Consider the following 24,731-nt stretch of genomic DNA (forward strand, 5'->3'; position numbering starts at 1 on the left):
CTAGGCTCAAAAGCCCGTGCTACTCGTCTCTCCCCCCCGCACCGCACTGGGCCTTCACTTCGAACGGCCACGCTCCCCTTATTTTTTCCGCAACGAGTCCCAACAGGAATCTAGTTGGATCGGCTGAATCGGCGCCTCTGGTGCCAGGCCGTGAGTGTTCCAAAGCCCGAGCGAGACTGAAGTCAAGTAAGGCGTAAGGCGTAAGGCGGGAGAAAAGATGTAATCCATCTCAATCCGCCTCTAGACATGTCGATACCCAGGTAGCCCCTCAGCGGCACATCGTCTAGAAACCTTCTTACTTCCTTCCCAGTCATAACTCCTCTCTGGCTCTTCATGACTGAAATACCGGCCATGATTGATTCATAGTTGATTTTAACGTCCGGGTCTCTGAATCCTGGCTTCCTGCCCTGGGGATATCGATATCGTGAATCCTGGGATTTTGGCTGCTCGACCGTAGAGGTGTCTAGATCTCAGCCAAAGCCTCGGCTTTCGACCTTCGACCTCTCTGATGTTGACCTACCATAGGTCCTAGGTATCCTTGGTTTTTGACCTCCACCTGATCGTGGCCTGACCATAGACGTTCGGCCTAACTCCAGCTCGCAGTAGCTGCCATTGCTTTCACGATGGCGTTGGTCCAGCGTCTCCTTCCGTCCATGTTCCCGACCCTCGACCGTCCGGATGTCGTTCACTTGAAGCCGGCGACGTATGACTCTTTCACCGGTTCTGCTAGTCAATATTTTCAGGAGAAGCATGTAGTCATTTTCGGTGCGATATCCGATGTTTTCCGAAGTCGAATAGTGCCGTCCAGTCCACCTTGAGGCCGGAACGTGAAGCTGTTGAAGTCGCTGAACTCGTTGAACCTGACGTTGTCTTGGCCTCTTTTGGTGTTTGGTTTGAAAGAGAGTCTTGGCCCGCTCAAAGTTCCCTTTACTGAAGGGCACGGCAGGCATCTAATTTCTTGGCACTTGGCGCTGACAAACACCTTTTCTCCTCTGTGCCAATAACACACGGTCATTCTGTGCTGCCTGATTTTACGCCGTGTTCCTATCCAAATTAGCCTAGCACTAAATAGACTGTGACTCACAGCAAGCTTCACTTTCAAACAGAGCGGCAAGGGATCGCGGCAATGACACTCATTCGTTGGCACCGGCAGGCAAAACTGAGAGCGACACACCCAGAGCACGACACGACAAGAAAGTGAGCTGTGGTTTGATGTCATTGCCAGGACGGGATGACAGGGAGCCAGCCGCCCAACGCCCCACGTACCACGCAACCACTTTGGTCGTGGCCGTTGGAGGACGCGCCGGCGGGGTGGTACGGTACGGATGGGCCTCACCGCCTAACCTTATCGCTTTCGTCGTTTCATTTGAGGCCGTTTGCTAATGACATTTGATAGCATCATGAGAGAAAGTGATGGTGTCTACCAAAGGGTATTTTGTGGTAGTTTGTGTGTGTACCTATCTAAGATAATCTACCTACTAAATAAAATGGGAGTCATTCGTTATTGAGAAAAGCGAAGAAAAAAAACATGCAGGTCTACCGCCCTCGCACCCTCCTCATTCAGATCGATTGACATTGTCCAGATGCTGTTGGTAACGGGAGTCATGAACTTGTCGTGTAAGTCGGCAAAGTCGAGACAACCAGATTAGCAGCCCACCCTTCAAGTTCCCAGCGCAAAATGAAACACAAAAGACCCAACAGCTTCGGAATCGATGACCTCTCTCTTTTCGGCTGTCTTGTCTTCCTCGCTTTAGACTTCGATCGCTTTCCCGCTTTCCCTCATCCTCCAAGACGACGTGGTGACAAAAAGGCTGGTTCTCTCCAACCTATTTCCGGACTGGCGACTGCCCAGAATGCGAAGTAATTTTTTTGTCATTTGCGTCTGGAAGACTCGCTCATCCTTTCATAACGGACATTACCAATCTTTCATTTTCCCACAACTCCATGACTCCTGACCAAGGGGGGTTTCGCCTGAGCCGGGCCCTGAAGTCGACCCTATCCATCCGCTTAGAGATCATCATCGTCCTCCTCGTTGGGGAGAGGCATCTGGGCGGCCTCGTTCATCTCGGCGGCGTACTTCTGCATAAGCTCCTCATCGACAACGGCGGTGGGGGGAGCAAGGGCGGGAGCAGCAACGAACTCCTAGAGACACGGTTAGACATCATACTTTTGAAAGAGCTGACGGAGGGATAACGTACGAGAGCGTTGTTGCCGACGAGCTTGCGAGCGAGCCAGAGGAAGGGCTTCTCGAAGTTGTAGTTGGACTTGGCGGAGATATCGTAGTACTGGAGGTTCTTCTTGCGGTGGAAGGTGATGGTCTTGGCCTTGACCTTGCGCTCCTTCACGTCGACCTTGTTACCGCAGAGGACGATAGGGATGTTCTCGCAGACACGGGTGAGATCACCTAAAGGTATTGTCAGAAAGATGTTGTCATGTGTGGTGACAAGTCCTGGATGATGAGGGGCGCTTACGGTGCCAGTTGGGAACGTTCTTGTAGGTAATGCGGGAAGTAACATCGAACATGATGATACCGCACTGGCCGTTGATGTAGTAACCGTCACGGAGACCACCGAACTTCTCCTGGCCGGCGGTATCCCAGACATCGAACTGGATCTGGCCGAAGTTCTGCATGAGGGGTGGTTGGGTCAGCACTGGGTCGTCGAGCGAGCGAGCGCGCGTGCGACTACGCGTTGGTATAATCGGGGCCATCGAGACTTACGGTGCTGAAGCCGAGAGGGTGGACCTCGACACCGAGGGTGGCCATGTACTTCTTCTCGAACTCACCAGTCAAGTGGCGCTTGACGAAGGTGGTCTGGTGATGGCATCATGATGTTAGCGCAACGGTCCAAGCAAGCAGACGGTTACCCACCAACACCACCCCGCAGCGCAGCGGCATATGGACTGGAGCGTCGATGGTGTTTGATGACGAGGATGCCGTCCATGTCGCGGAGGGAAAAGCCTAGGATGGGAAGTGTCACTGACCTTGCCGGTACCACCGTCACCGACGAGGACGAGCTTGAAAGTAGGGGTCGACATTGTGTATGGATGGGTGCTTAATATCGCAGGCGAAAAGAAGCAGGTAAACAAGTCCTTTTGAAATAAGTCAGTTATCGACCGGTCGGAGCGACACAGATGGGCGGGGTATCGAAAGGTTAAATAAGGGCGAGGGGAGGAGGGAGGGATCCAAATTCGACTAGAGACGCACCTTTGCGATTTTGCAGAGGGTGGGAAAATGGGTGTGGTCAAAAGAGAGAGAAAGCAGTGGACCTCAGACAGCCTGGTGGATGATGTTGTGTTTTCAAGGCACCCGCTTAAGGGAAGACCACCAGCCTTGACGAAAAACTCGTTGGGCGGCGGGGTGCTTGTTAGGTGACGGGCACGTGACTCGCCTGGTCAGTGCGGCAACCTCAACCACTCAACCTGAACGGCGCAAAGTCAACACAAACCGAACTCTGTCGCAGTGCCGCCCGTTCGTGTCTTTTTTCCTGGTATGTCTACTGACGTGCAGTCGCGCGCCGGGAAACAAAGAACCTGTCAGGGGTGTCAAGCGCTGGGTTATAGTGGATGCACCATTCATCGCTTTTCCATCTTTTCCTTTTCTTTCTATTCACTGTCACCAGGTTTGCTCGTTTTTCTCTTTTAGTCTGGAAGTTTCAATTGTGTCACGCAAAACTGAAAACGGCTGTCGACTACATGCCAGGTCACACAAATTGTCCTGGGCGGTTCGATCAAGGTTTTGCCTTTTCACCTGTTCTGTCAGGTGGGCGCATACGCTGTTGTCTGAAATTCGTTTGTTTTTGTTTTGGTTCTGGCTTTGTTACTACGGCGAGGGAGGACCCCTGGCGCCTTGGCCTTTTGGTTCATCTTTCGAATGCCAGTCAGTCTTCAGATGCCTTTTCCCTCCATTACAAAGCAAATCCCCAAAGAGGACTCATTTTTCAGGCGGCAGCGATGCGTCCTGAATCTTCCCTAACACCTTTTGGCGAATTCGGTGCCCAATGACGCTAGTCTCGTATCACAATCTTCCTCTGCCTAGCTCCAGGCAATCACCTATAGTAGTCTCATTTGCCGTTTCATAGTGGGAAGATGTGGCATCCAAGCATGCCTCTACCGCCCCAGTCGCGGCGAGGAGTCAACGTCAGTCGAAGCTCTTGGGTTCGCGTACCTGCAGTGCTCCGAGAGACCTTGACAAGAATATTTTGCTAGGAAGTATAACCAGTTAGCTCAGCTTTCATACTGGCAGGCAACTGCTGGTGGTTGACAGAGCCTGATATGACTTACCCCTTCATTGCCCTGAACACACTCTGCCACCTTCCTGAGGTTGTCATGGTTGGACAGGTTGACATAACCAAAGCTGCGGATCAGATCACCGGCTTTTAGACCTGCTGTGGCCGCTGGGCTGTTGTCGACGACACTGTTGACCTTGGCGAAGGGCTGCTCTAGAACCTCAGGCACCGAATCTGGTAGCGGCGCGGACTGATCGGTGGGGATAGGTGCTGACTCCTCGTCGTCGTCCTTGATGCTGGCGAAATGCTCATGCAGGCGCTTCTCGATCAAGTTCATCAACTCCTTGTAATCGTTGCGAAGATGGATGATGCGCGACCTTGTTGTTCGGATTTGCGCAACATCGAGATCGGATCTGGGAAAACCATCGGGAGTAAGGAGGTTTGTGTTCATGTCAACGCCGTGCTGCACCAGATTCATCAGTCAACTGTCTTGATGAAGGCTGGATATGGATATGGACCAACCGAATCAAGCACTCCACCGAGGGCCTTGAGCTCCCCCTCGATAGCATCCTTCTTGCGCTGGAGCTCAGCAAAGGATAAATGGGCAGCATTGCCGTTGGAAACAGGAGCAGATGTCGGTCCCGAGGGGACAGTGGGCGCATGAAGGTTGCTCATGGTGAAATGTAATATAAGATTTCTATAAAGTGCAGGTAAGCTTCCGTTGTGAAGTCATGATGATACTCTCGATCTCAGACATGGGAGTATGTATGTACCTGTGTGAGTTAGTCTCCAGCGAATGACGCGTTGCGGTGGCCTGGCCGGATGGATGCCTCTGCTTCTCTGCTTGAGCCTGAGCTTCAGTGAGCTTCACTTCTTGCTTGCCCGGCCTGTTTGCCGGCCGTGTTCCACTCTTCGCCGGCCGCCTGTGTGGTGGTCGGGTGGGCCGAGGATGAGGTGAGCGGCGGCGCGGGGTAGCATTTTGTTCTTTGGCCCCTCCATGTTGAGTAATCTGACCAATCAAATCGCAGCATTCACCTAGTCGACCCGTTCGGACGGTGTTGGCCGGGGCTCCCTGGAATGGCGCCTTCCCACCTGTCGCAGGGATGGCCTGCGCTAAAGCAACCACAAGCAAGGGCCACAGGGCTTAGGCGCAGAAGTGGACGAGAAGAAATGGAGCGAGCGGTTGCTTCCTCTTTCTCGTCGTCGACAAAAACTCCCCTTACTTCAATCAAGCACACCTTCCCTTTGAGAGCAGCGGTCAAGGGTGCAAGGGCAATAAGTTCCGAGAGATGGAACACGGCATGAAGCGAACTCTTTTACTTTTTCGCAACCTCAAACAACATCCTTCCCGCGTCCATGATCGACGTCCCACCGCTCTTGCTGCAGTGCTGCAACTCGCGATGTGCCTCACCGTCTCTGATCCCAGCTGAAGTTCTTTTTCAGATATTACCCGACCCACAGAGACAGGCATCTTTGTTTTCCATTGTTTACTCAAAAACTCCAATGGACAAGCCACGATAGGTAGTGATTGGCTCTACACTGTCAGAGTGTCAGTCGATGACCACCTCTCTGCCCCGTCTCTACACTACCACAATCCTTTCTCAGTCGTGTCTGTATGATGGATCCCTCTGGACTTTCTCAGCACTGCAGCGACCAGAGGGCACAGTACACGAGAGGAGTACCCGGTGGTCCAAGCCAAGAGATGAACAAATCCATAGGCTGACTTGAGCCACGTGTCGGCAGTGTTGCGGTTTCACGTCCGATTCTCGCAGCCAGCCTTCCGCTTTGATCGAGAACACATCTGGCCGAGCCCCCCCGAGTCCGCCTGAGTCCTCCCTTCCACTGCCTTTTCAGCTGGAGATCAAGACCGCCCAAGAAATATCGCTTACCATCTCGGCGTGCTCGGATACCCAATAGATCTAGATACCAATGGATTCGAAAAGGCAAGCATTGGTGGCCAGGATATCATCGATGACGTGCCTTGCGCTAGATATCCAAGAGTGGCTGTCCGCATCCCCGGCCGCCTTGTCGACTCTCGTTAGTACAGACAGTGGCTATCTCAACTATCTACCCTTACCTTGTCCTGCCTTTGAGACAGACCTTTCCAGACAAGGTTCAAGTTGAACCCGACCTCCTCTTCCCGTCCTGTGCTGCAGTGACTCTTGGTCGACGGGTGCAAAGTCGGAGTGTTGTTCGTGGTACTACCTCTACCTACTTCCACTTTGTCCCAAGGCAGGCACGAAGCAGGCAGGTCTCGGCCATTAACAGCAAGTGGAAAGCGGGCAACAGCAAAGCCGGCGAGGAAGCGACAAAGGACTCACTCCTTCCCGGGCTGTCCTGGACTGGGACTCGGACTGGACTAAAGAGGTGGGTGATGGAAAGCTCCTTCCCAATCAACCTCTTGTTTCGCCCACGGCATCTGGCGATAACGGACAATCTTGCACCATTTTCAAGCCGAGAGAAATTTCTGCCCCATTGTTTTATCCTTGATCCCTCTCAGAAAGAAAGACTTCTCTCTCTTCTTCCCCTCCTCGCAATGTTCCGGTTCGTGCTTCATCAGTCGTGGAAAGGAAAACGTTTCGGTGTTTCGCTTCTCCAACCTTTTTTGGTTTCTTGGTTTCTCGGTCAACTACTCTCTACGCATTGTGCATTATCTTTTCATCGTCACTGGGTCTTACCGCTGCTGCTTTGCTCCTCTTAAATTACCATGTTTTGCTAAGGGCCAGTGCATCATCTGGAACACTTCGACTAGGAGAGCACTGGTGCCCAGGGATCCGAGATACTATCTGTGGTGCTGCTGTTGCTGCAGGAGCACTTGGACTCGAGAATCTCCACGGTGGTCATCTGAGCCTCAACCAAGGTTTCAAGTTTGGAGTTTCGAGTTTTCCCTTTGAGCCTCATCAGGTCTGGTTCTGGACCCCTTCTACCTGTTCCTCTTTTTCTTTTTCTTGGAACATCCTCTCGACCACTGGACCCAACCCATAATGGCAGTTCCTGGACCCAGTGTCGATACCCATGTCGATCCCGTCACCAAGCCTTTACCGCCATCTCCTTCTACTCTACCGATAAGCGCCATTCATACCCCCTTCGACCCCAATGGAGACCCGCTGCCGTTGCTTTCACCATCAGTCGAGATCCAACCACTCTATCATGTACTGGATGATGCTACGGTTACAGGAGAGGGCAGCCTCGACTCCAGTCCTATTGTCGTCGTGGTTGAAGAGGGCGGGCCCCATGGGTGGAACACTTTGGATACGATACACGACTTTCAAGATGGCGTTGCACATCATCATGCCCTGGAAAGTAGCAACTATGTCTACCGGAAACCAACATCAGCACCATGCGAGCTTCCAGCCAGTAAACCTTCGAAACCGAACAGGCCGTTTCAAAAGTGGATCAAGACTCTGCACAAACGAGCAGTTCGCCGTCAGGAAGCCATGGGTAACGAGCATGCTTCCACGTCTCACTACTTCAATCTCGACGGTGCGGGCTCGACAGCATGGGGACCCGGCCACCATCGACAATCATCTTCAACTTCCTCTTTCGGTTTCGTGACGGCCGTCAAAAGCGCCAGTATATCTCTGACTAGTGCCAGCACTATTCTGACGCGCTCCCGGAGAAACACTGTTCGGTCATCCCGTGGCCACTCGAGGACAGAACGCAGCAGCAGAGCTTCTCTCTCCGGTGCACGGCTTTCCGAGGACAGCTATTGTCCGGAGCGACAGCTGATGGTGGATCCTGCGGCTATAGGGAGGTCATTGCAGAGACGCCGGGTTTTGGAGGAACTAATCAACACGGAAGAGAGTTACATTGGAGATGTGCGCTTCCTGATGAATGTATGTCACATCTTCAACATATCTTCTTCCATTGTCTCTAACCCATAACTCCTTATGTAGGTTTACGTTACTATTCTTGCTTCCCTCCCTACTTTGCCAGCCAGCCTTCGCTCTTCCATAAACCGAAACCTGAATGACATCGTTGAGTTGCACGAGGAGATGCTAGGCGACCTCCACAGAGCTATCCCTCACTCCGAGTATACACAACTCAACTTTCCTCCACAAGTTCCTTCAGCCGGCTCAGGGTTTCGTGGTCATCAGCGATGGAGGAGTCTGGATGCAGTACCAGAAGATAAAGATGGTATCTCATGGCTTCGGGAAGTGCCCGGCATGCTTGCTGATCCCCAAGTTGCTGCCGAAGTTTCCAAGATATTCACCAAGAAGATGAACCGATTCTTCATCTACGAAGAGTACGGTGCCAAGTACGAGCTGATGATCAAAGACGTTGCTTCTGTTCACAGGACAATGCCTGCATGGCAATCGTACCAAAAGGGCATCGAAATTCTGGCTTCCTCTCTGGGCTCGGCTAATAGCTACGAGGACAAAGAGAGAAAGAGCTTGACTATTGGGGATCTGCTTATGAAGGTAGGTAACACATCTCAGGACAAAATGCGGATGTATGCTAACAAGGTCTAGCCGATCCAACGTGTATGCAAGTACCCATTGCTCTTCGCCGAGTTGCTAAAACACACCCCAGAGGCAGACTGCCCATACTCTCATATGGAGATCGAGAACACACTTATCCGGTTGCGAGAGGCCACCGCAGAAATCAACAAAGCTACGGATGATTTCAAAATCAAGTCGACCCTAGAGAAGACATGGATTCTCCAAGACCGCCTGGTGTTCCCTAATCAGCAACTGGATGCAGCTTCAAAGAATCGCATTCGATCATTCGGTCACATTCAACTATGCGGAGCTCTACATGCCTGTTGGCAGACAAAAGAAGGCGTCAACGGACAATACATGGTCGCTCTACTGTACAAAGAATGGTTCTGTCTAGCTACAGCTAGTAGGACAGATCAGATATACACAATCCAAGCTTGCATTGCTTTGAGCAACGTCAAGTTGGAAGAAGTGGACAACGGTCGAGGTATGAGATGGATACTGTCAGATGTCTCCATCCGTGTGAACCTCGTGCTGACGTATCTATAGGCCTTCAATGTCACACCGCGCCATATTCCTGGAAGCTTGTGTTTCTCTGCGACCATCAGTTGTACGAGATCATCTTGACAGCATGTACACCAAAAGAGGAGGTGGAATGGCGTACACGCCTCGGCAACCAGCAGACCAACGAAGGCCAAGATCAAATGCAACCGGCAACTTTTGGCTTGCTTTCGCTCAATATCAAGACACTGGGTGCTGTTTTTAGAAAGCCAGGTATGTGGTCACTCACCAATTAGCCTATGTAAAGGGAGAAAGAAGCTAACCACCGATTGTTTCCAGGAACCATTGCCAGAAAGATATCAATACATAGAGCGACCACTGTTGGACCGAAGTCACCGTTATTCCAAGTAATCTTGAAGAATACAAGTGTCATCAAAGATGCACCCGCCTCTGGGACAAGCTCTTCAATCAGCCGATCTCAATCCCTCCTGACTACCAATACCCGACTGCCAGTCCTTGCCCCATCCCGTGAAGAGCGGGCTCGACTCGAGGCTCTGCTGTCAGATGTCTGGACCCGAGACATCCTGCCCTTCCCCGGGATAACTGCCCGATCCCGAAGCGAGCAGCTAGTCCGAGCCTCAGCGTCATCCATGATGCGAAAACTCAGTGTGGTGAGCATTACGAGCAGCTTCACCAAACGCTCTGCTAGTTTGACCAGTCTCCCACGCAAAGGAGGGAGCGGCAGTAACGGCACGGAGGATGAGACTCTTGTCGGCTCAACTCCCTCCAAGGGCACAAGTACGAAAGCTCTGAGCAGAGTCTGCTACAACTCGCAGGAAACGAGCTGTTCTCTACTCTCCGTGATACCCGATAAGATCGAGAGACGAAGTCCCATGCTTCGCAGCGCTTCAGACTCGGTGAGCAAAGAGATGCTTAGTGTGGTACGTCGGTTGGACCGAGCGCGCGTTCGGTCAGAGAGCGAAACTGAAGGGACACGGATGGTTCATAGTGATATCTCGGGTGTCCTGCATCATTCGTCTGGAAACAGCTCAAGGGCACCGAGTATCCAACAGTCGAATCTCAGCAAGCAGTCGACCAGGGAGATGTCAGTCAGGAGGGGAAAGGAAAATGGTGGCTCGGTTGCTGACTCAGCTAGTGTCAGAGGTAGCGGGAATAGTACCTCGTCCGGTGACTCTGAGTACAAGGCGTCAGTTCCGAGGCCGGGGAGGCTGAGGAAGAGATCGAAGACGACAACGTCGTCAACAGCGGGGAACAAATGGCAAAAGGTCAATGTGCATAGGGAGGTTGTGGTACAAAGCTTGAGGAATCTGTTTCGTTGAGCAAAGGAACTCGGGAATAATGTTCATTGGGGCAGACAAAATTTCATGATAGGCGGTAGGTAAGGGTAAGACGGTTGGCATGTTTTTGGGTTGGGAAAGTTTGGTCGGATAAAAGCATTCTATAATACCCGCTTGTTTTTCTTCGCATGGTTATGGCTTTATGGTTTCACGAGCTTAAGAACAACAAACAAACAAACGGGTGTTGAATACCACCTCGGCGATGAGGTTATATGCTCAAGGATGGTGGTGATACTGGTGGGGAGGACAGATTGTTATCTCAAAAATTATCAGATACCCGGATGTCTTAATGGTAGTCGCTCGTTTGCTGGAGGAAAGATGATAGGCAGCTTTGAGCTGATGGAATTATGGAAGTCAACGTTCGATGGTCTGATGTTTTCATGATGATTCACAATGAAAATGCCGCCAATATGGCCCGATGTTTTCATGGGGATCCAAAGTGATGGTGTTTACTGTATCATCAAGAACCAGAATGATTCGGGACGGAGCATCCTCAATCCGATAGCCAAGAATAAGGCCAAGCATCTCACCGCCCGCAGATGGGTCAGCAAACGTTGGCATTTGTCGTGAATGCCGATGCCAGATGGAAGTCACTCGCGACGTGCCGTTGTCCGACTGACAAATGACGTAATTGAGGTCACCCAGAGCTCGGCTGCAAGGTACCAAGCTACAACTCGGTCTTGTGAGCAGTGAGCTCCTCTTTGTGGACAAGACAAAAGCTAGGAAGTGGAATTTAGCTTCAGGGACCCTCTTCAAATGAAACAAATTCCAGTTGGATCTTGAAAACAATGGAAGGGTAAGGGGAAAATGATTTCATTCTTGAGGAACTGTGCCATGGTTTACTTTGTACGAGAGCTTGGAGGGTCTTGGTGACAGCGCTGAAAGAGCTAAAAGATCCACAGGGCGGCAGCGCTATTGTGCGCGCTAGCTTTCAGAAACCCGCTGAAAATGGATCTGCGGGGCTGTTCCCGCCCCACCATTCCTTGCTAAAGTTGTGCCTGCCGCGATAGTGTGGAGTAAGTGTCGAGAAAGACCCACCAATTACATCCAATTCCCCGAAGCGTCACCTATGACGTAGTTGTTGTCTGTTTGTTTTGCTGGCTCTGGCTGGCCCAGCCAACCTTCGGTCAGTAATTCTGTCGTCTTTATAAGGCGCGAGGCAGAAACGGACAATAACTTCTTTTCCCCCTCTCTACTCTCTTCTTTATACCAATCAATCATCCAACGACGACGAACTATCACGACTTTTTAACGACTACTACTACGACGACGATTTGATCAAGTTATCAAGGTGAGTTTTCACAGCTTGTGTGCTTGTAGCACATCGCATCCAGTTAGATGCTCTCTTACCTAGTCCCATATCCTCGTTTAAAGGCGGGGTGGGTGGTCAAACGAGCTGCGATTGGGGAACTTCCATTCACTTCCTCCAGTTGGACTGAGGATGGAACTGCCTGTTTGTCACGCGACGACATTCACCCAATTCCCCTAGGTCTCCTACATGAGCAGCGAGCATAAAAGACCACAGTCGCACCGATCCTAGCAACATCGCAACAGCAACAAAACAGACAGCTAACCTAAACCCTTCCCTCGTCTACAGAACTTCACGAATTTGCTACACAAACACATAACCAAACCAAACCCCCCTCACAAATCCATCAAAATGCGCGGCGGTGCTACCGAGACCAAGGTCCACTACAAGGGCACCGGCGAGGACTTCCTTGTCTTCGTCGACTCCAAGGAGGACTACAACAAGTGGGTCGGCGACAAGTCCACCCCTCTGGCCCAGGTCGTTTCCGGCTTCGAGGTCTTCACCACCCACAGCCACGGCGCCCAGGGCCGCTACGAGACGGCGTCCAAGTCGACGCTCGAGAACGAGTTCGGCTCCACCGACCCAGAGGATGCCATCAAGCAGATTTTGGAGAAGGGTACCCTGCAGGAGTCGACGGTATGTTTTATTTCTCTTTGTCTTGTGATAACGTTGAAAGATCAGGACATGTGCTAATGGGAATGCAAACAGATGGCCGAGCGCCAAGGAAGGAAGAACGACTCCAACGGCGAGTTCATCATGAGGGGCGGCGGCATGAACCACTCGTAAACTTGACACGACCAGTCACGACATGACACGACACGACATTCTTGAGCGGGAGAGAATTTAATCAAGCGAGCTGGCGTTTTTGATAAACGGGCTGGGCTTGGGCTTCTCGGAGCTTAGGGGTTGGAGTCGAAGTGGAGTCGAGGGGAAAGAGGAGTAGAGTGAGGAGGAGTGAATTAGAGCAGCAGCAGCGCTTATGACGATACCATATTAATGATGACTGCTTGATTCTGAAGAACAAACCTTTGGTTCGACTCATGATGCGATGCGTGAACTGTGACGGGTGTGTGAGTGTTTGATGGACATAAGATGCCTTCGAGATGGATAGATTGGGAGGTGAGTAACAAGGGAGTCGAAGAAATATGAGCGGATTCAGATCCTGAAAAGAACAACTGGATGAGCTTTTGGACAAGATTCGGGAGGTGGTGCAGGTATTTCAATTTCTTTCGATATCACCATTGATGGTTTCATGATGTCCTGCACACCTGCGGCACAGCAACTTAACCACAGCAGCATCGAGATGCAATCTCGAACTTCATGCTGAACCCAAAACCATGCCGCTGGAGTTTGCATACGAAGAACGAACACGAATGCGAGGACTCACTACCTTTTCATCACTTTTCTCTCATTCAATAGATACTAGTGCTCACCTCCCGTCTATAAATACTCTTTTGGTTCCCATTCAGAATCCGAAAGCTAGCGAACGGCCAGTTATCCAGGCCTAGACCGCCAGGTTCGCAACAGGAAGCGATTCGTCAAGCGCGGCCAGTTCTCATACCCGCACCCGCCACCAATGCCAGTTGCCTGGTATGGCCGGCGCTTATGGGAACAAGCAACGTTAGATCTAGAGGACTGGATGCCACGAAGACGCCAAACGCACAATCACCCAAGCGACACGTGATTGAGGATGTCTCAAACACCAACATTTGAACGACACAGAAATGCATAACCATAGGATTGTGCCTGACGGCTAGCAGCCCCCGAAGGGATGACAAGAATGCGGCCAGGAGTGAAGACGTTGGAGCAGCCGATGGGCGCGAGCATGAGCGCAAGCATCGATGTGATAAGGTACCTACCAAAGGTCTTTGAAGCTGGTTCACTGAAGGAGCTGGATTTCGTTAGGCAGGTACTGTTCAGGGTGAGGCTGAACCCAGGCGGTTGCTGAAGTGCCGATGTTGCCCGATGGTGTCGCGGTAAACCGCTTTCTGGCCCGCGTGGCTACCTGGCGGCGGTAAGAGAAGAGTCTTGCTTCGTTAGAGGTTGCTTTGGTAAATGCTGTCAAAGTGTTGACATTGAAGAACTCATGCTCGGGAGACGTCTTTTCGAATGACCTGTTGACTGGAACATGGTGAATTGGATTATTGGATTGCGCTTGGGCGGCTCTGAGGGGATCAAGTTTGACCCGGTGATGAATTCAAAGTGTACCCATACACAGCTAGGTACGTAGGTAGGTATTTGATCCTTGGAGCCTGGAGGATTACAGTCTTCTTCTTTTCTGGTACCATCTTGTATGGCGATGACTGATTGGACCATAACTCACTCACTAGTCTTCTTTTCATTACCTTGTTGGTGACCTGCATCTGAAATACTGGTTGGGTGGGAAGGTCAATTCAAGGACGAATGAGGAAGGAAGGAATCTGGTTAATGGCTGTGAACTTCACTCCTCGGTCCTCCTCGGTCTCTTTAAGTCTTTGAGCTCGGACTTGCGTCTATCTCAGAGCACTGATGCAAAAAGCTGTGACATTGGAATCATGAAACTTGAAACTTATAGGTAGTTGAGAAGAAGTGGCGCAGTGAGTGAGCATGTAGTCTTAGACGCTAGACGCTGGAGTATGAATGACCGGTAGGTGAGGTTGGTGATGAATCAAAGTAGACCTTTCACCAAACTATGTGCTTCATCCATTTTTTGGTGTAGATGAAACTGATTCCTTTGGCACTAACACTCTACTCAAGTCAAAGAAATATGCCTCTAGTTGATCACTACCTGTTCATAAATGGTGAATCACGGAAGAGCCTCAACCCGACAATCCACCTCCTCAACCTGACAGTCCACTGTGACATCCACCTCCTCATTCCTCCAAAGATCACTGGGTGCCGACTTCCGAACGATTCTTGGTTGACATCATCCCATAGCATTCGATTCTCTCTTCACATAATTCAACTTCATCGATTGTAGGGGCATTATCAACACCACTATGACCCAATTACGAACATGGTTTCTCGCTTAGTGAAACCGAGCACAAAACACCAAAGGCCTGAGCTAGTGATGATGCCCCTGTCAGGGGCTCACTCACGATACGATGCCACAACACCACGATGCCAAGGGGAGTGAAAGATTGAACAGAAACTGTAAAGTAGTCCATAAGAACGTGGCCGCCCGCTCTTGACAAGAAAGGATAGGCTGGCGATGGCTTTCTGTCCCAGCTTGCTCTGTTTTTTTTTTTTTTTTTTTTTGGGGGGGGGGGGGGGGGGGGGGGGGGGGGGGGGGGGGGGGGGGGGGGGGGGGGGAGAGGAGATAAACCCATTCACCAAACTATCACCACGAGACTTGCTTGGTGCGTAACAAATTGTAGTTAAGAACGTAAAGTGTGTATATGCATTGTATTCTCTCTCTCCGTCTGAGCCAATGATGCTCTTCCATGCCCTATGGCATCACCTATTTACAACCCTCCTAAATAATGCAATCGTTATCATCACCATCTTCCCATTTGCCTCCATGTTCTTGCTCTTCCTTCTCTCGCGGGTATCATGCTTTCTTCATCCCCTGTCATAAAATGTCTGTAATCACAAAACGCCGTGTGGTATCCAATGCCAAGTCTGACATGCAAATTGATGCTATATAGATAGAAAACGATAGGAAGAAAGGAAAAGGACGATGACGCTTGCTGTGCATCGATAAGCCAAAAATATGTGTGAGTTGTGTATGTGCTGGTTGAGGGTTCTGGCTCGTATATACGGCCTTCCCTCGCTTTTGTGTTTACATCTCATAATGGCTGACTGACTGGCAAGTCAATCCCGCGCTCACTCCGGTTCTCCATGGCTATTTGGGAGGTCGCGTGTGATGATGAAGCTTGTCGATTCGGCTAAAATGTGATGAGTGTTTTGTGTTGGTCCGATGAGCAAGTTGTACAGAGTCGTAACCATACGTCAGAGAATGCTGATTGCTGGATCGCCAATATGTACAATTGTGGGTATTATACACGTCCGGACTTGCCACCACGCTGTGGTAGTGTCCATGGCTTTGCGCAGATCATCTGTTGACTTGAGTTAGCAAAACATGTCTCATCTCAAGATTATGACAGGAAAACTAACCTCTCCCTCGCTGTATGCCCAAAAGTACACACCCAGTCCAATCACCTGGTAAATCGCAGCGTTTGTCCCTTGGTAGATGAGCGCGGCAGCCAGGGCGGTAAGCGGAAGGATGGCCAGGCGGGCCTCGAGACTGCGGTGAAAGCTGGATCCGGCAATAAAACCGAGCGGCCACTCCCAAGCGATGAGTAAGAGTCCGAAGAGGAGGTTGATGATTTGCAGTATCGGTACCGGCTTGACGGCGGCATCTAGGGTTTTTGTGAGGAAATCCCAGAAGATCTTGGGCCAGAAGAAGCCCTCGAGTGCGGCTGCGACTTGGTCTGTGAGATGTGTTAGTCAAATGTTTGTGAAACATGTGATGGAAAGATGCAAATTGCCACATACAAGTTCCAGCAGCCAGTATAATGAGCCTCGCCCAGTGGTTCTTAATGAGTTTTCCCATGTTGATGACTGATTATGGATGACGAAAGACGATATGTTTCTCCGTCGGGTATCTTGGCTCAAAAGCAAAACTCAGCGGCTCCCTCTCGTTTCCAGCTCAGTTTCCCTTTTCTTCGAACTGACTTCGCTCCCAAGTTGACCTTTCTCTTCCTTGCTCTTCTAGTTCGGTATCCTTCGCAGGTGATGAAGTCTTTTCACACGCGCAATGATGATGATGATGATGATGATGTCGTCCAATCCAAACACTCTCTCGTATTATCCAAGCACAGACGATGGATGATGCAAATGCCTTTAAGTCCTTTTTTGTAGCGATCCAGCGCGTCAAACAACCCCAACTTCCAACAGGTACTCGATTCGATAGTAGGCAATGGCGAGGTCCTTTTTCGAAAGAATGGAAGCAGGTAATCCCGACCTGCGGTTTAAAGAAGCGAAGTAGTTGAAGGAAAGGGTTGTCGATGTGAAAGAAGGCTATCGACGTCCAGACGAAAAACAAACGCCGGCAAAGAATGGAATGGAGAGAAAAGAGGAAGGGAACCCAAGAATTAAGCGGCCGTGGCGGGGCCGGGACGGACTAATATTGGGCGGGTTTCCCTTCTCTTGTTGTGAAGACTGGCAGTTGCCCGCAAGGGCCTTGCACCCGGGGGTTCGGGAGCGACGTGTGTCAGAATCGACGGGGTGGTGGTGAGGTGGAGCAAGCTTCACCGATGATGGTAGTATGTAGGGTGTATCGGAATGTCCAAAGTTTCCCGTATTGCTAGTCGCTGTTGTTGGAGATCCAGGTTCTGACTATTCGGTCTATAGCAACAGCGGGCATCCGGGCGGCATCTGATGTTTCCAGGGGAATCGGGAAGCTTTGGTCTTTGTTTTGGTTCACGGCCAAAACAATGGTATTATGGTGAGGGTAGATCGAGGCACCTGGCCTGTTTTCGATATGACGGTGGTGTTGTGGGAGTGTGAAGTCTTTGGCGATGTGACTCTGGAAGACCGGAAGCGTCTGAGGATCGAGGAGACGAGGCAGTCCTTGCATGAATGAACACCGGTGTATGTGTTTGAGGCCGACAGACTTTTTAGGAGAAGGGGGGATAAAGAGTGTATGATCTACGAGAGTCTGGGACACATGCGAGTTTAAGAAACGACCAGGTACCACCAAGCCCAGAAGTCGCTTGAAGGAGGGGGTTTGCTGGGGGGAGGATCCATGGACCGACAAGGTGGTCCAGGTCACTCACAGTGTGGGGTGGTGATGGGATGGATCGTGCCGAGCTAGCAGCGAGTTACAGTAGCAACTTGCCAGGGCTGGGCATTGTCTGGGCAAGAGAGGAACAGGCCAGCAAGAGGCCGAGACCCATGAGAGCGCCTTGAGGTTGTGTGTCTTTGGTGGTTTCTGTGAGAGGTGAAGCCACTCGCCGCGTTGGAGGCGGGCACATGGCCTTCCGGGGTCCCTGGGCGGTTGCTGTTGACCTTGGTGGTGGGAGTGGTTCACCCGTCTCTTCGGGTCTTTTTCTGAGGAGCAAAAAAGGAAAGCATCTCATCCTTGATGAGGTAATGTGTACCATTCAGTGTTGCGTAGTACCCGCCAGTCTTCAAGAGAGATGGGCTGTGCCATTGTGATTGTTCCTCTGCTCTTCCACTGCATCTTGCCTTGGGAGATGAACAATCCGAGTCAAGTGGTTGTTCCCACGACAGCATTGGGTGAAAAAGGTGAGGGATTTGGCACCATCGAAAATGACCAAAGAATGAGAATGACGAGGCAAAAAGCCTGGGAGGCCATGAGAAGGAGGGAGTTGTCGTCGTCCACACAGAAAGAGTTCTGCCGTTCCTGGCACCTTCATGGCCCCGAGGTGCCCCGGCCGTCCGACGTGATTGGCGTTAGCGTGAGCGGTTAGCAGGCCGTGATTCAGCCAATCACATAACATCCCGCATGCTCTCCGCTGCCAAGCCTGAGCCAAAACAGGGGCTGTCCCATGCAATGTGACCCACCTATACACTAACGTTGAGCACCAGGGCCGGGATCTTGTACTTTGCGATGCCCGTCCTGTAACTCGACAGCGCTTCACCAGTGTCAAGTGACAAGGCGGATGCCTCCTTTGCGGTTGCCCGGTACTTACGGCGCTATGCTGCCATTTGGTTGAATATTTCTTCCGGGGAGCACTGTCGACGCATTGTGCTTCCGATATCACAGTTATTTTTGGTGGGCCAAGACGTGGAAGGATTTTTATTTTATTTTCCGCGAATGCACCCCTTCAATGGCACCTTTGCTTTTTAAAAAGATATATGTAGTCAATCATTTGGAATCAACGTTGACCTTCTAGAAACTTTGCGAACACGACGGCACAAGACAATTGCTTTATTCTTTGGTACACGTAGACAATGCAACATGGATGAGCTGAGACAGGCCGTTGTCTGGACTCTCCGACAATGGCGGGTTGCTGAGGCAAAAGACGTTTTGAGATGCTTGGCTCCCGATCTGGAATCCCACCCGAGCACAGACCACCAGTCCCTGGGCAATCTCTTCCTCCTCCAACAAAAGAGAAAGAGGCTTCTTCACCTCGCCGCTGACATGCCTCGTTCGTGCCTCTTGTCATATCTTGGTGTGCTTGGCTCCCCGCACGTTATTGGAAAGATCTTGCAGCAGGAGCCGCCCTTTCACAAGATTTCCACTTTCCTGAGAAGGCCACTCGAATTCGGATTCAGAGTTCACCGTTTCCTGCCAACCACCTCACACCCACACACCCACCAAACTCAAAGCTTCGTTTCGTGTATCACCATGCGGCGACAACACGATTGTATAACCTGGTACAACCACACCTCAAAGTTTGAGACTCTTTTTCCATGCATTCTGTATGCTGTGACGACTGACCCCAACCCATCGGATTTCTGTTATCGGATTAAATTGCATTGTCATCGATGTGTCTTTGCTTTTCATTGATACCCACCACCGCACTTTCCAAGTCGATCCGGTTAATTGTTTTCCAGAGTCTGAAAGTTTGGTTATGCCAATCAAGCCATCAAACTGACCTGGTCCATGCTTCTCTTCACTTTACTCCTCACTATCACATCGGCATTTCTTGTCATCACCTCGGCTGACCTTGATGACCTGAAAAGGTCTGAGAAGCGACTTTTCTTCACCGCTCGATAACGAGGTCAATCTTGTCGTCAGATAGTGGACCGATCCAGATTCTCCAAGACCGAGTTCTTCAGGGTTTTGCCTGGTTTTATTTTTTCTTCGCCGTTCTCTCTTCGGAATCTGCCCTGTCCGGTCTCCTCTTTTCAAAAATACACCCCGGCCACAAAGTTCGCCAACATGCACCACCTTGTCCCCCAGGCAGCCCCAAAACAACCCCGGTCGTCACGCTCTCGCAAACTCGCATATGCACATCGTGTGCTAGGGACAATCAACAATGCTGCCTCTGCACGCTCTGCAAAAAAGGGAAAACCCACACAGTAAAGTGCAACGTTAGACCGGGCGGTTGTGTGCTGCTCGTCATTGGCCTCGACTGGAGTCAATAGGCGGAGAGCCACATGGGATCCCACAGTGTCCCCGACTGCACTTCAACCAATTAGGGGTCCCCCATCACCTCTTTTCTTCTTGAGGCTATGAGCCTCTTCACATTCCCAGCCCAAAGATGATCACCATGCGAGTTCAGATCCTGTTCGCTGATCACAAAGATTGAAAAGTCCGCTAGTGCGGTATAAAATCATGTTATCATCACCGACTCACTCGGAGCTTTCTCCAACCACACACACTCCACCACTCATGCCGCGTCATGCGCTACTTATTTTACCATGGCTCCGGTCTTGGGATTTCTTGGGTCGTCAATTCGGTTCTCGGCGAGCTGATTGTTGCGTTGTTGTGATTGTGATGGACCAGGTTGTGGAGCAGCAGAATGGACAACACGCAAGACACCACCATGCGGTGATACCTAGTGGGTAGCCGTTGAACGAGCAAGATTTCAACGATTTTGTTGACGATGAGCCTATGAGAGTGGCATCCGAAGACGAGGAGATAAAATATTGGAGCACCGACCACTCGTTCTTGATATCTGACGAACGGCGTTTGGGTCTTCGAATTCGATGGGGTTGTTTATCTCCACAGCACATCGTCTCACCTCTGTTGTCAAGTCATCATGATGGTTACCTATCACGCCCAGAATGGACCGAGAGCTTTGGAGGCTAAGAAGCCAAAAGCGAGGTCTTCCCTTTGCCACCATACTACGCCTCAGCCGCAGCCAATATTTCTCAACTTCATGTCCACCACTGAATAGCTCATCATGGAGGATCATCACAAAGACGGTACGGTACGGACAAGCAATCCAAACCCAATCGCGGGATCTTCTCCTGGTCCGAGCCGTGCCCTCCATCCCCTTTTTCACTCTGTAATACCCAGTGGCGAAGAAGTGAAAGAACAATCGCTATTGTTCCATGCCTCAGCTTGTTGGATATCTTTCCAGCTGGCACAATAATTTGGCGGTAGTGCCGCCAGGTCCAGTGACCAAACCCGCCAGTCCCAGTGGGATGGATAGGAAGCGCCCCAGAATCCCAACCAACCGAACCCAGTTAGGGCCGGTGTGTGGATGTGTGGATATGTAGTCCAGTCCAGTCTGGCCTCGACCCGCCGGCCTGGCACCTTTTTGCCTCTCGTCTCTTTTGGGCTTTGGCGTGCCTCCTTTCCTTCCTCTTTTGTGCTCTCTTGACTCCCCGGATGATAATGTCGAATGTCTCGGGCGCCAAAGATAGTTCAGCTCAGCATCAACTACGTGTAGGGTAAACACGTGCTGACTTGCTCTCTAGCGTCGTCGTTGGGATATCATGACAGAAAGGTGTAGTCCACACCACCAGGCACGTGAGGCTAGAAAGTTCGGCGGTAAGCTGTGCCTATGGACTACATTAGCTCCTTGGTTTCCTTCTCGCTTTTCACCCCTTTGAAGCCGGATGTCCGATGTTGGAGGTATGCAGGTACAAGACTTCCTCGGCGCTTACACACAAAATCATATAGGCCAAGGACCTTCTCCTCTTGCTCACATTCACATGGAACGCTTTCCGCACGTTTTGCTTTGATACCTTCTCCATTGTCAGCAGCATCATCACAGTGCGCCAGTCATTATCACGGTGATGAGATATAAATAGAGAGTCTTGACCCTCTACCTTTGCTGCGTATACGTGTCTTGGCTACTGGAAAGAATTCTGATTAGGGATCAAAGCTGGGAAATCAGGCATCTAGGAATATGGGAGTTGACGCCTCAGAGATTACGAAAGCCACCGGAAGGGAGGGTGACCGAAATTGGAATTGAAGCTAATGCTGAAGTCAAAATCGATGTCGAAGTCGATGCTCTTGAGAAGGCTAAGGCACGTATGCTGTCTCATCTCAGCGCCTAACAGTGCAAAGAAGGTGGATGGATGGATAGAATCAAAAAACCACAGAAGCCAGGAGCGGCATTTCAACGAATCTGCGGCGAGAGGTTGACAAGTCGTTCCATCCCAGCGCGTACCAGCAGGACAAAAGGGAATTCATTGTTTGGGACTACTGTCTAGTGGCAGCGGTATGGGCATATCAGTCAGTCACCGTTCTGTCCTTAACCAGTCAATAATTCCGTCATGTCATGATCATTTTGTGGTTTTTTTTAACGGGGGACTGGAGTGGAAGCGGAGATCACGGAACTTTCACAATATCAGGCAGTTAGTTGTCAGGCAGCTGCGAGTGCTTCAGCTTCGGCCAGTTACCCCATACCATCTGTCTCATCCCAGCGCCTAGTGGACAAAGAAGGTGGATGGATGAATGCAGAAAACCATGGAGGGCACGGCGTCAACGATGAATTCGAGACCGGAGGTTGACCCGTCGTCCATCTCAAAAGAAAGCCAAAAATGCGACGAGCATTTCTATGATATTTTCAATCGGCGTTGAGCGCGACAAAAATAGCAAAAAGCTCAGTCACCCTGTCGAGCTTGTGGAACGAACCACAATCCTCCAGTCAGCGACCTACGAAAACTGTACCACGGGATACCCACGCAACCGGCAATGTTTTGCATGAACGGAACCACTCGGCCATACGACCACTGGGCCCCGCTCTGGCATTAGGCTCTGGTATCGGATCTTATGAGGTGCTCTACAGGTCTCCCTACAGGTGGTGCCTGGTGCATAGGGGTTGCGGCTTGGGCCGGGCTGGGGCGGGAGGGCAAGGGGATGGGATGGGATGAAAATCTAGAGGGGTCCGGGCTCGGAAGTGAATCAGCGCGTACTAGCAGGACGAATGGATAGATGGCTCGCTGGAGTGCTGGAGAAGACAAGAAAAGAAATGGAAAGAAAGCGAGTGCTGACAAAGAGGCCATTGCGGTATCGGATGGGAGTTGAGATGCGGGATCTGGGATCTGGGATCCGGGCTCACCGCTGACTGACCCTAGGTTTGATTCAGCAATGGATAGTGGGAACATCACGTTGGAGGCGAGTATCACGCCCGAGAATAGCTTCAGGCTTGGTTGGAGTTCATATGCGCACTTCCGCCAGTCAGCCGACACAAGGTGTTGATGAATGGAGGTGGGCTATATGTTGGGAATGAGCATAGTGTGCTTGAGTACCTCTCCTTCTTGTGAAACGCTTGTTGGAAAAGTGAGGTGCGGCGGGCAGGGCCGAGAGGAGGAGAATATCGCATCGCTTGGGAAAGTTCTCAGCGGCCGGGTCGTTCTCAGAATTTGGAGGTGCGACTGGACTCTGCCTGTTCAACCGCTCCTAACCTTTACGCCCATATTCGTTAGGTCTTGGGAAGGTGCAAAGGTGCGTGTACTTCCATGTTGTGGGGTGAGTATATGTCCCGGTCTTTTACTTGGACTTTGGGGAGCCCCAATGATTTGGGTTTTCCCAACCAACCACCATTTTCCCTCCAAGATCTCTTATTGAAGCGAAAGCGTACAAAAGAATCAATGAGAAAGCAGCGCTTCCATTCTTTTCATCCAGGCCTTGATTCAGGGTACATATCGGATCCCTTCTTGTCCAGGCTCAAGCTGTGGTGATGGATCGGTCCCGACGCTGGCTGTTTGATTATTGATCTTCAGTCATGACAAGGTCCGTCGAGCTTCTTATAGTCATTGAAAACGACATCTACCTGTCGTTGTCGTCACGGGTAATGTCTCTGTCTTTACTTGATCCTCCACGCGGGCCCTTTTTGGGTTTGGGGCTCCCTCCATCCGCTTTGCAGCAGCCGTCTCTGTGTGACCTTCTCTTGGGGCAACTTGTCTTTTTATGGTTTGCCTCCTCCCATCTCAAGTTATTCACGCACAGAATGGACATCCAGCTTTCCTCCCTGTCAAGCTTCGGTCCCGAAGCCGTCGAGTGCTGAGTGTTTGCCTAACTCTGAACAAAGGCTTTGCGGGTCAAGCCGTGCTCAGGGTCTTTCCGTGTTTCTGTTTTCAAAACGGGGGCTGGTTTAACCTCTGACCGCGTGGCGGCTTTAGGCTTGTTTTGGACACACAAAGAAACCATCTTCAAACTTTCTTTCTTTGCATTCCTTTCCATGTGGTTTCTATACTTAACACTCACCACTCACTTTACCAGGGGCAGCATACTACAGCTCATCCTCATTCCAAAAAACTCAAGCGACTATGGAGAGTACATGTATACTGTATAGCAACGTTCCTTCCCTCCCGATACGGTTTGCATGGCACTGTGGAATGGAAAAGAGGGAAGAAAGAACTGCTACCGCTGCGGTTGTGGCTGCGTAGAAGTAAAATGGATGCCCCCGATCGAATTGGATCTGTCAACGGTCTAGGCTGGGCTCTTGATGCCTCTTCTCACGACGATGTTGGGTCTGACTTGTCCATCTTTATCAACCATTTCCGTCTCCAACCATGAAGGGGGACAAACTTTCTTTACTGCTGGACCCCAGATCACGACGACCACGAGAAAAAGGACGACGGCTACTACGAGGATTGCCTCTACCATGGGCATCGCATACGCCCTTCTTGCTGGCGCTCCTCGTCGCCCACTTGACCGTCCTCGTCTCAGCAACCACCAACTACACCTTCAACAAACAGGATACGAAACATATCGGGTACTGGGTCGATGAGGAGGCTTCGCGTGGTAAGTCAAACTTCTCACCCACTAACACCAACGGTCCCTCCTCTCCAATTCCCTTAACCCGCACTGCCAACTCCCTACAAACCCTTCTCTCTGGTGGGATCTCACATGCCTCTCTCACTCCATCAAAGCTCAGGTTAGTAAAACTAACACCACGATGACAACGTGAACAGTAATACACCTCACCGCCGACACTTCTCTCTTCTGGGTGACTTCCTCCACTTTTCAAGCGCCCTGCCACTTGGGCCAGTATTTCCACAACGACTGCCCGATTCCGACAAAGTGTACCATGGAATATGA

At 51.0% G+C, this 24,731-nt stretch overlaps 5 protein-coding genes across 5 annotated transcripts; 2 read left to right on the plus strand and 3 right to left on the minus strand.

Annotated features, from left to right (window-relative positions):
- Positions 1–1,397: 1,397 nt before the first annotated feature.
- SMAC4_04844 (uncharacterized protein) lies at positions 1,398–3,303 on the minus strand. Its single transcript, XM_024655725.2, has 6 exons — positions 3,206–3,303; positions 2,983–3,090; positions 2,720–2,812; positions 2,472–2,625; positions 2,199–2,404; positions 1,398–2,142 (listed from the first exon to the last, which is right to left on the minus strand). The coding sequence occupies exons 2-6, from the start codon at positions 3,034–3,036 to the stop codon at positions 2,008–2,010; spliced, it is 642 nt and encodes a 213-aa protein (XP_024511033.1). The 5' UTR covers positions 3,037–3,090; positions 3,206–3,303; the 3' UTR covers positions 1,398–2,007.
- A 473-nt stretch (positions 3,304–3,776) lies between these two features.
- On the minus strand, positions 3,777–5,170 carry SMAC4_04845 (uncharacterized protein). Its single transcript, XM_003347491.2, has 4 exons — positions 5,000–5,170; positions 4,749–4,923; positions 4,282–4,689; positions 3,777–4,202 (listed from the first exon to the last, which is right to left on the minus strand). Exons 2-4 carry the CDS (start codon positions 4,899–4,901, stop codon positions 4,074–4,076), a joined length of 690 nt encoding a protein of 229 aa, XP_003347539.1. The 5' UTR covers positions 4,902–4,923; positions 5,000–5,170; the 3' UTR covers positions 3,777–4,073.
- A 1,115-nt stretch (positions 5,171–6,285) lies between these two features.
- On the plus strand, positions 6,286–11,006 carry SMAC4_04846 (uncharacterized protein). The gene is made up of 5 exons (XM_066090193.1): positions 6,286–8,062; positions 8,123–8,647; positions 8,699–9,152; positions 9,215–9,439; positions 9,506–11,006. The coding sequence occupies exons 1-5, from the start codon at positions 7,211–7,213 to the stop codon at positions 10,504–10,506; spliced, it is 3,057 nt and encodes a 1,018-aa protein (XP_065945920.1). The 5' UTR covers positions 6,286–7,210; the 3' UTR covers positions 10,507–11,006.
- Positions 11,007–11,689: 683 nt separating this feature from the next.
- SMAC4_04847 (uncharacterized protein) lies at positions 11,690–13,180 on the plus strand. The gene is made up of 3 exons (XM_003347493.2): positions 11,690–11,815; positions 12,122–12,469; positions 12,542–13,180. Exons 2-3 carry the CDS (start codon positions 12,185–12,187, stop codon positions 12,617–12,619), a joined length of 363 nt encoding a protein of 120 aa, XP_003347541.1. The 5' UTR covers positions 11,690–11,815; positions 12,122–12,184; the 3' UTR covers positions 12,620–13,180.
- Positions 13,181–15,169: 1,989 nt separating this feature from the next.
- On the minus strand, positions 15,170–17,492 carry SMAC4_04848 (uncharacterized protein). The gene is made up of 3 exons (XM_003347494.2): positions 16,310–17,492; positions 15,929–16,245; positions 15,170–15,870 (listed from the first exon to the last, which is right to left on the minus strand). The coding sequence occupies exons 1-3, from the start codon at positions 16,365–16,367 to the stop codon at positions 15,811–15,813; spliced, it is 435 nt and encodes a 144-aa protein (XP_003347542.1). The 5' UTR covers positions 16,368–17,492; the 3' UTR covers positions 15,170–15,810.
- Positions 17,493–24,731: the final 7,239 nt, after the last annotated feature.

Source organism: Sordaria macrospora, chromosome 1 (genome assembly GCF_033870435.1).
Source record: "Sordaria macrospora chromosome 1, complete sequence".
NCBI classification, from domain to species: Eukaryota; Fungi; Ascomycota; class Sordariomycetes; order Sordariales; family Sordariaceae; genus Sordaria; species Sordaria macrospora.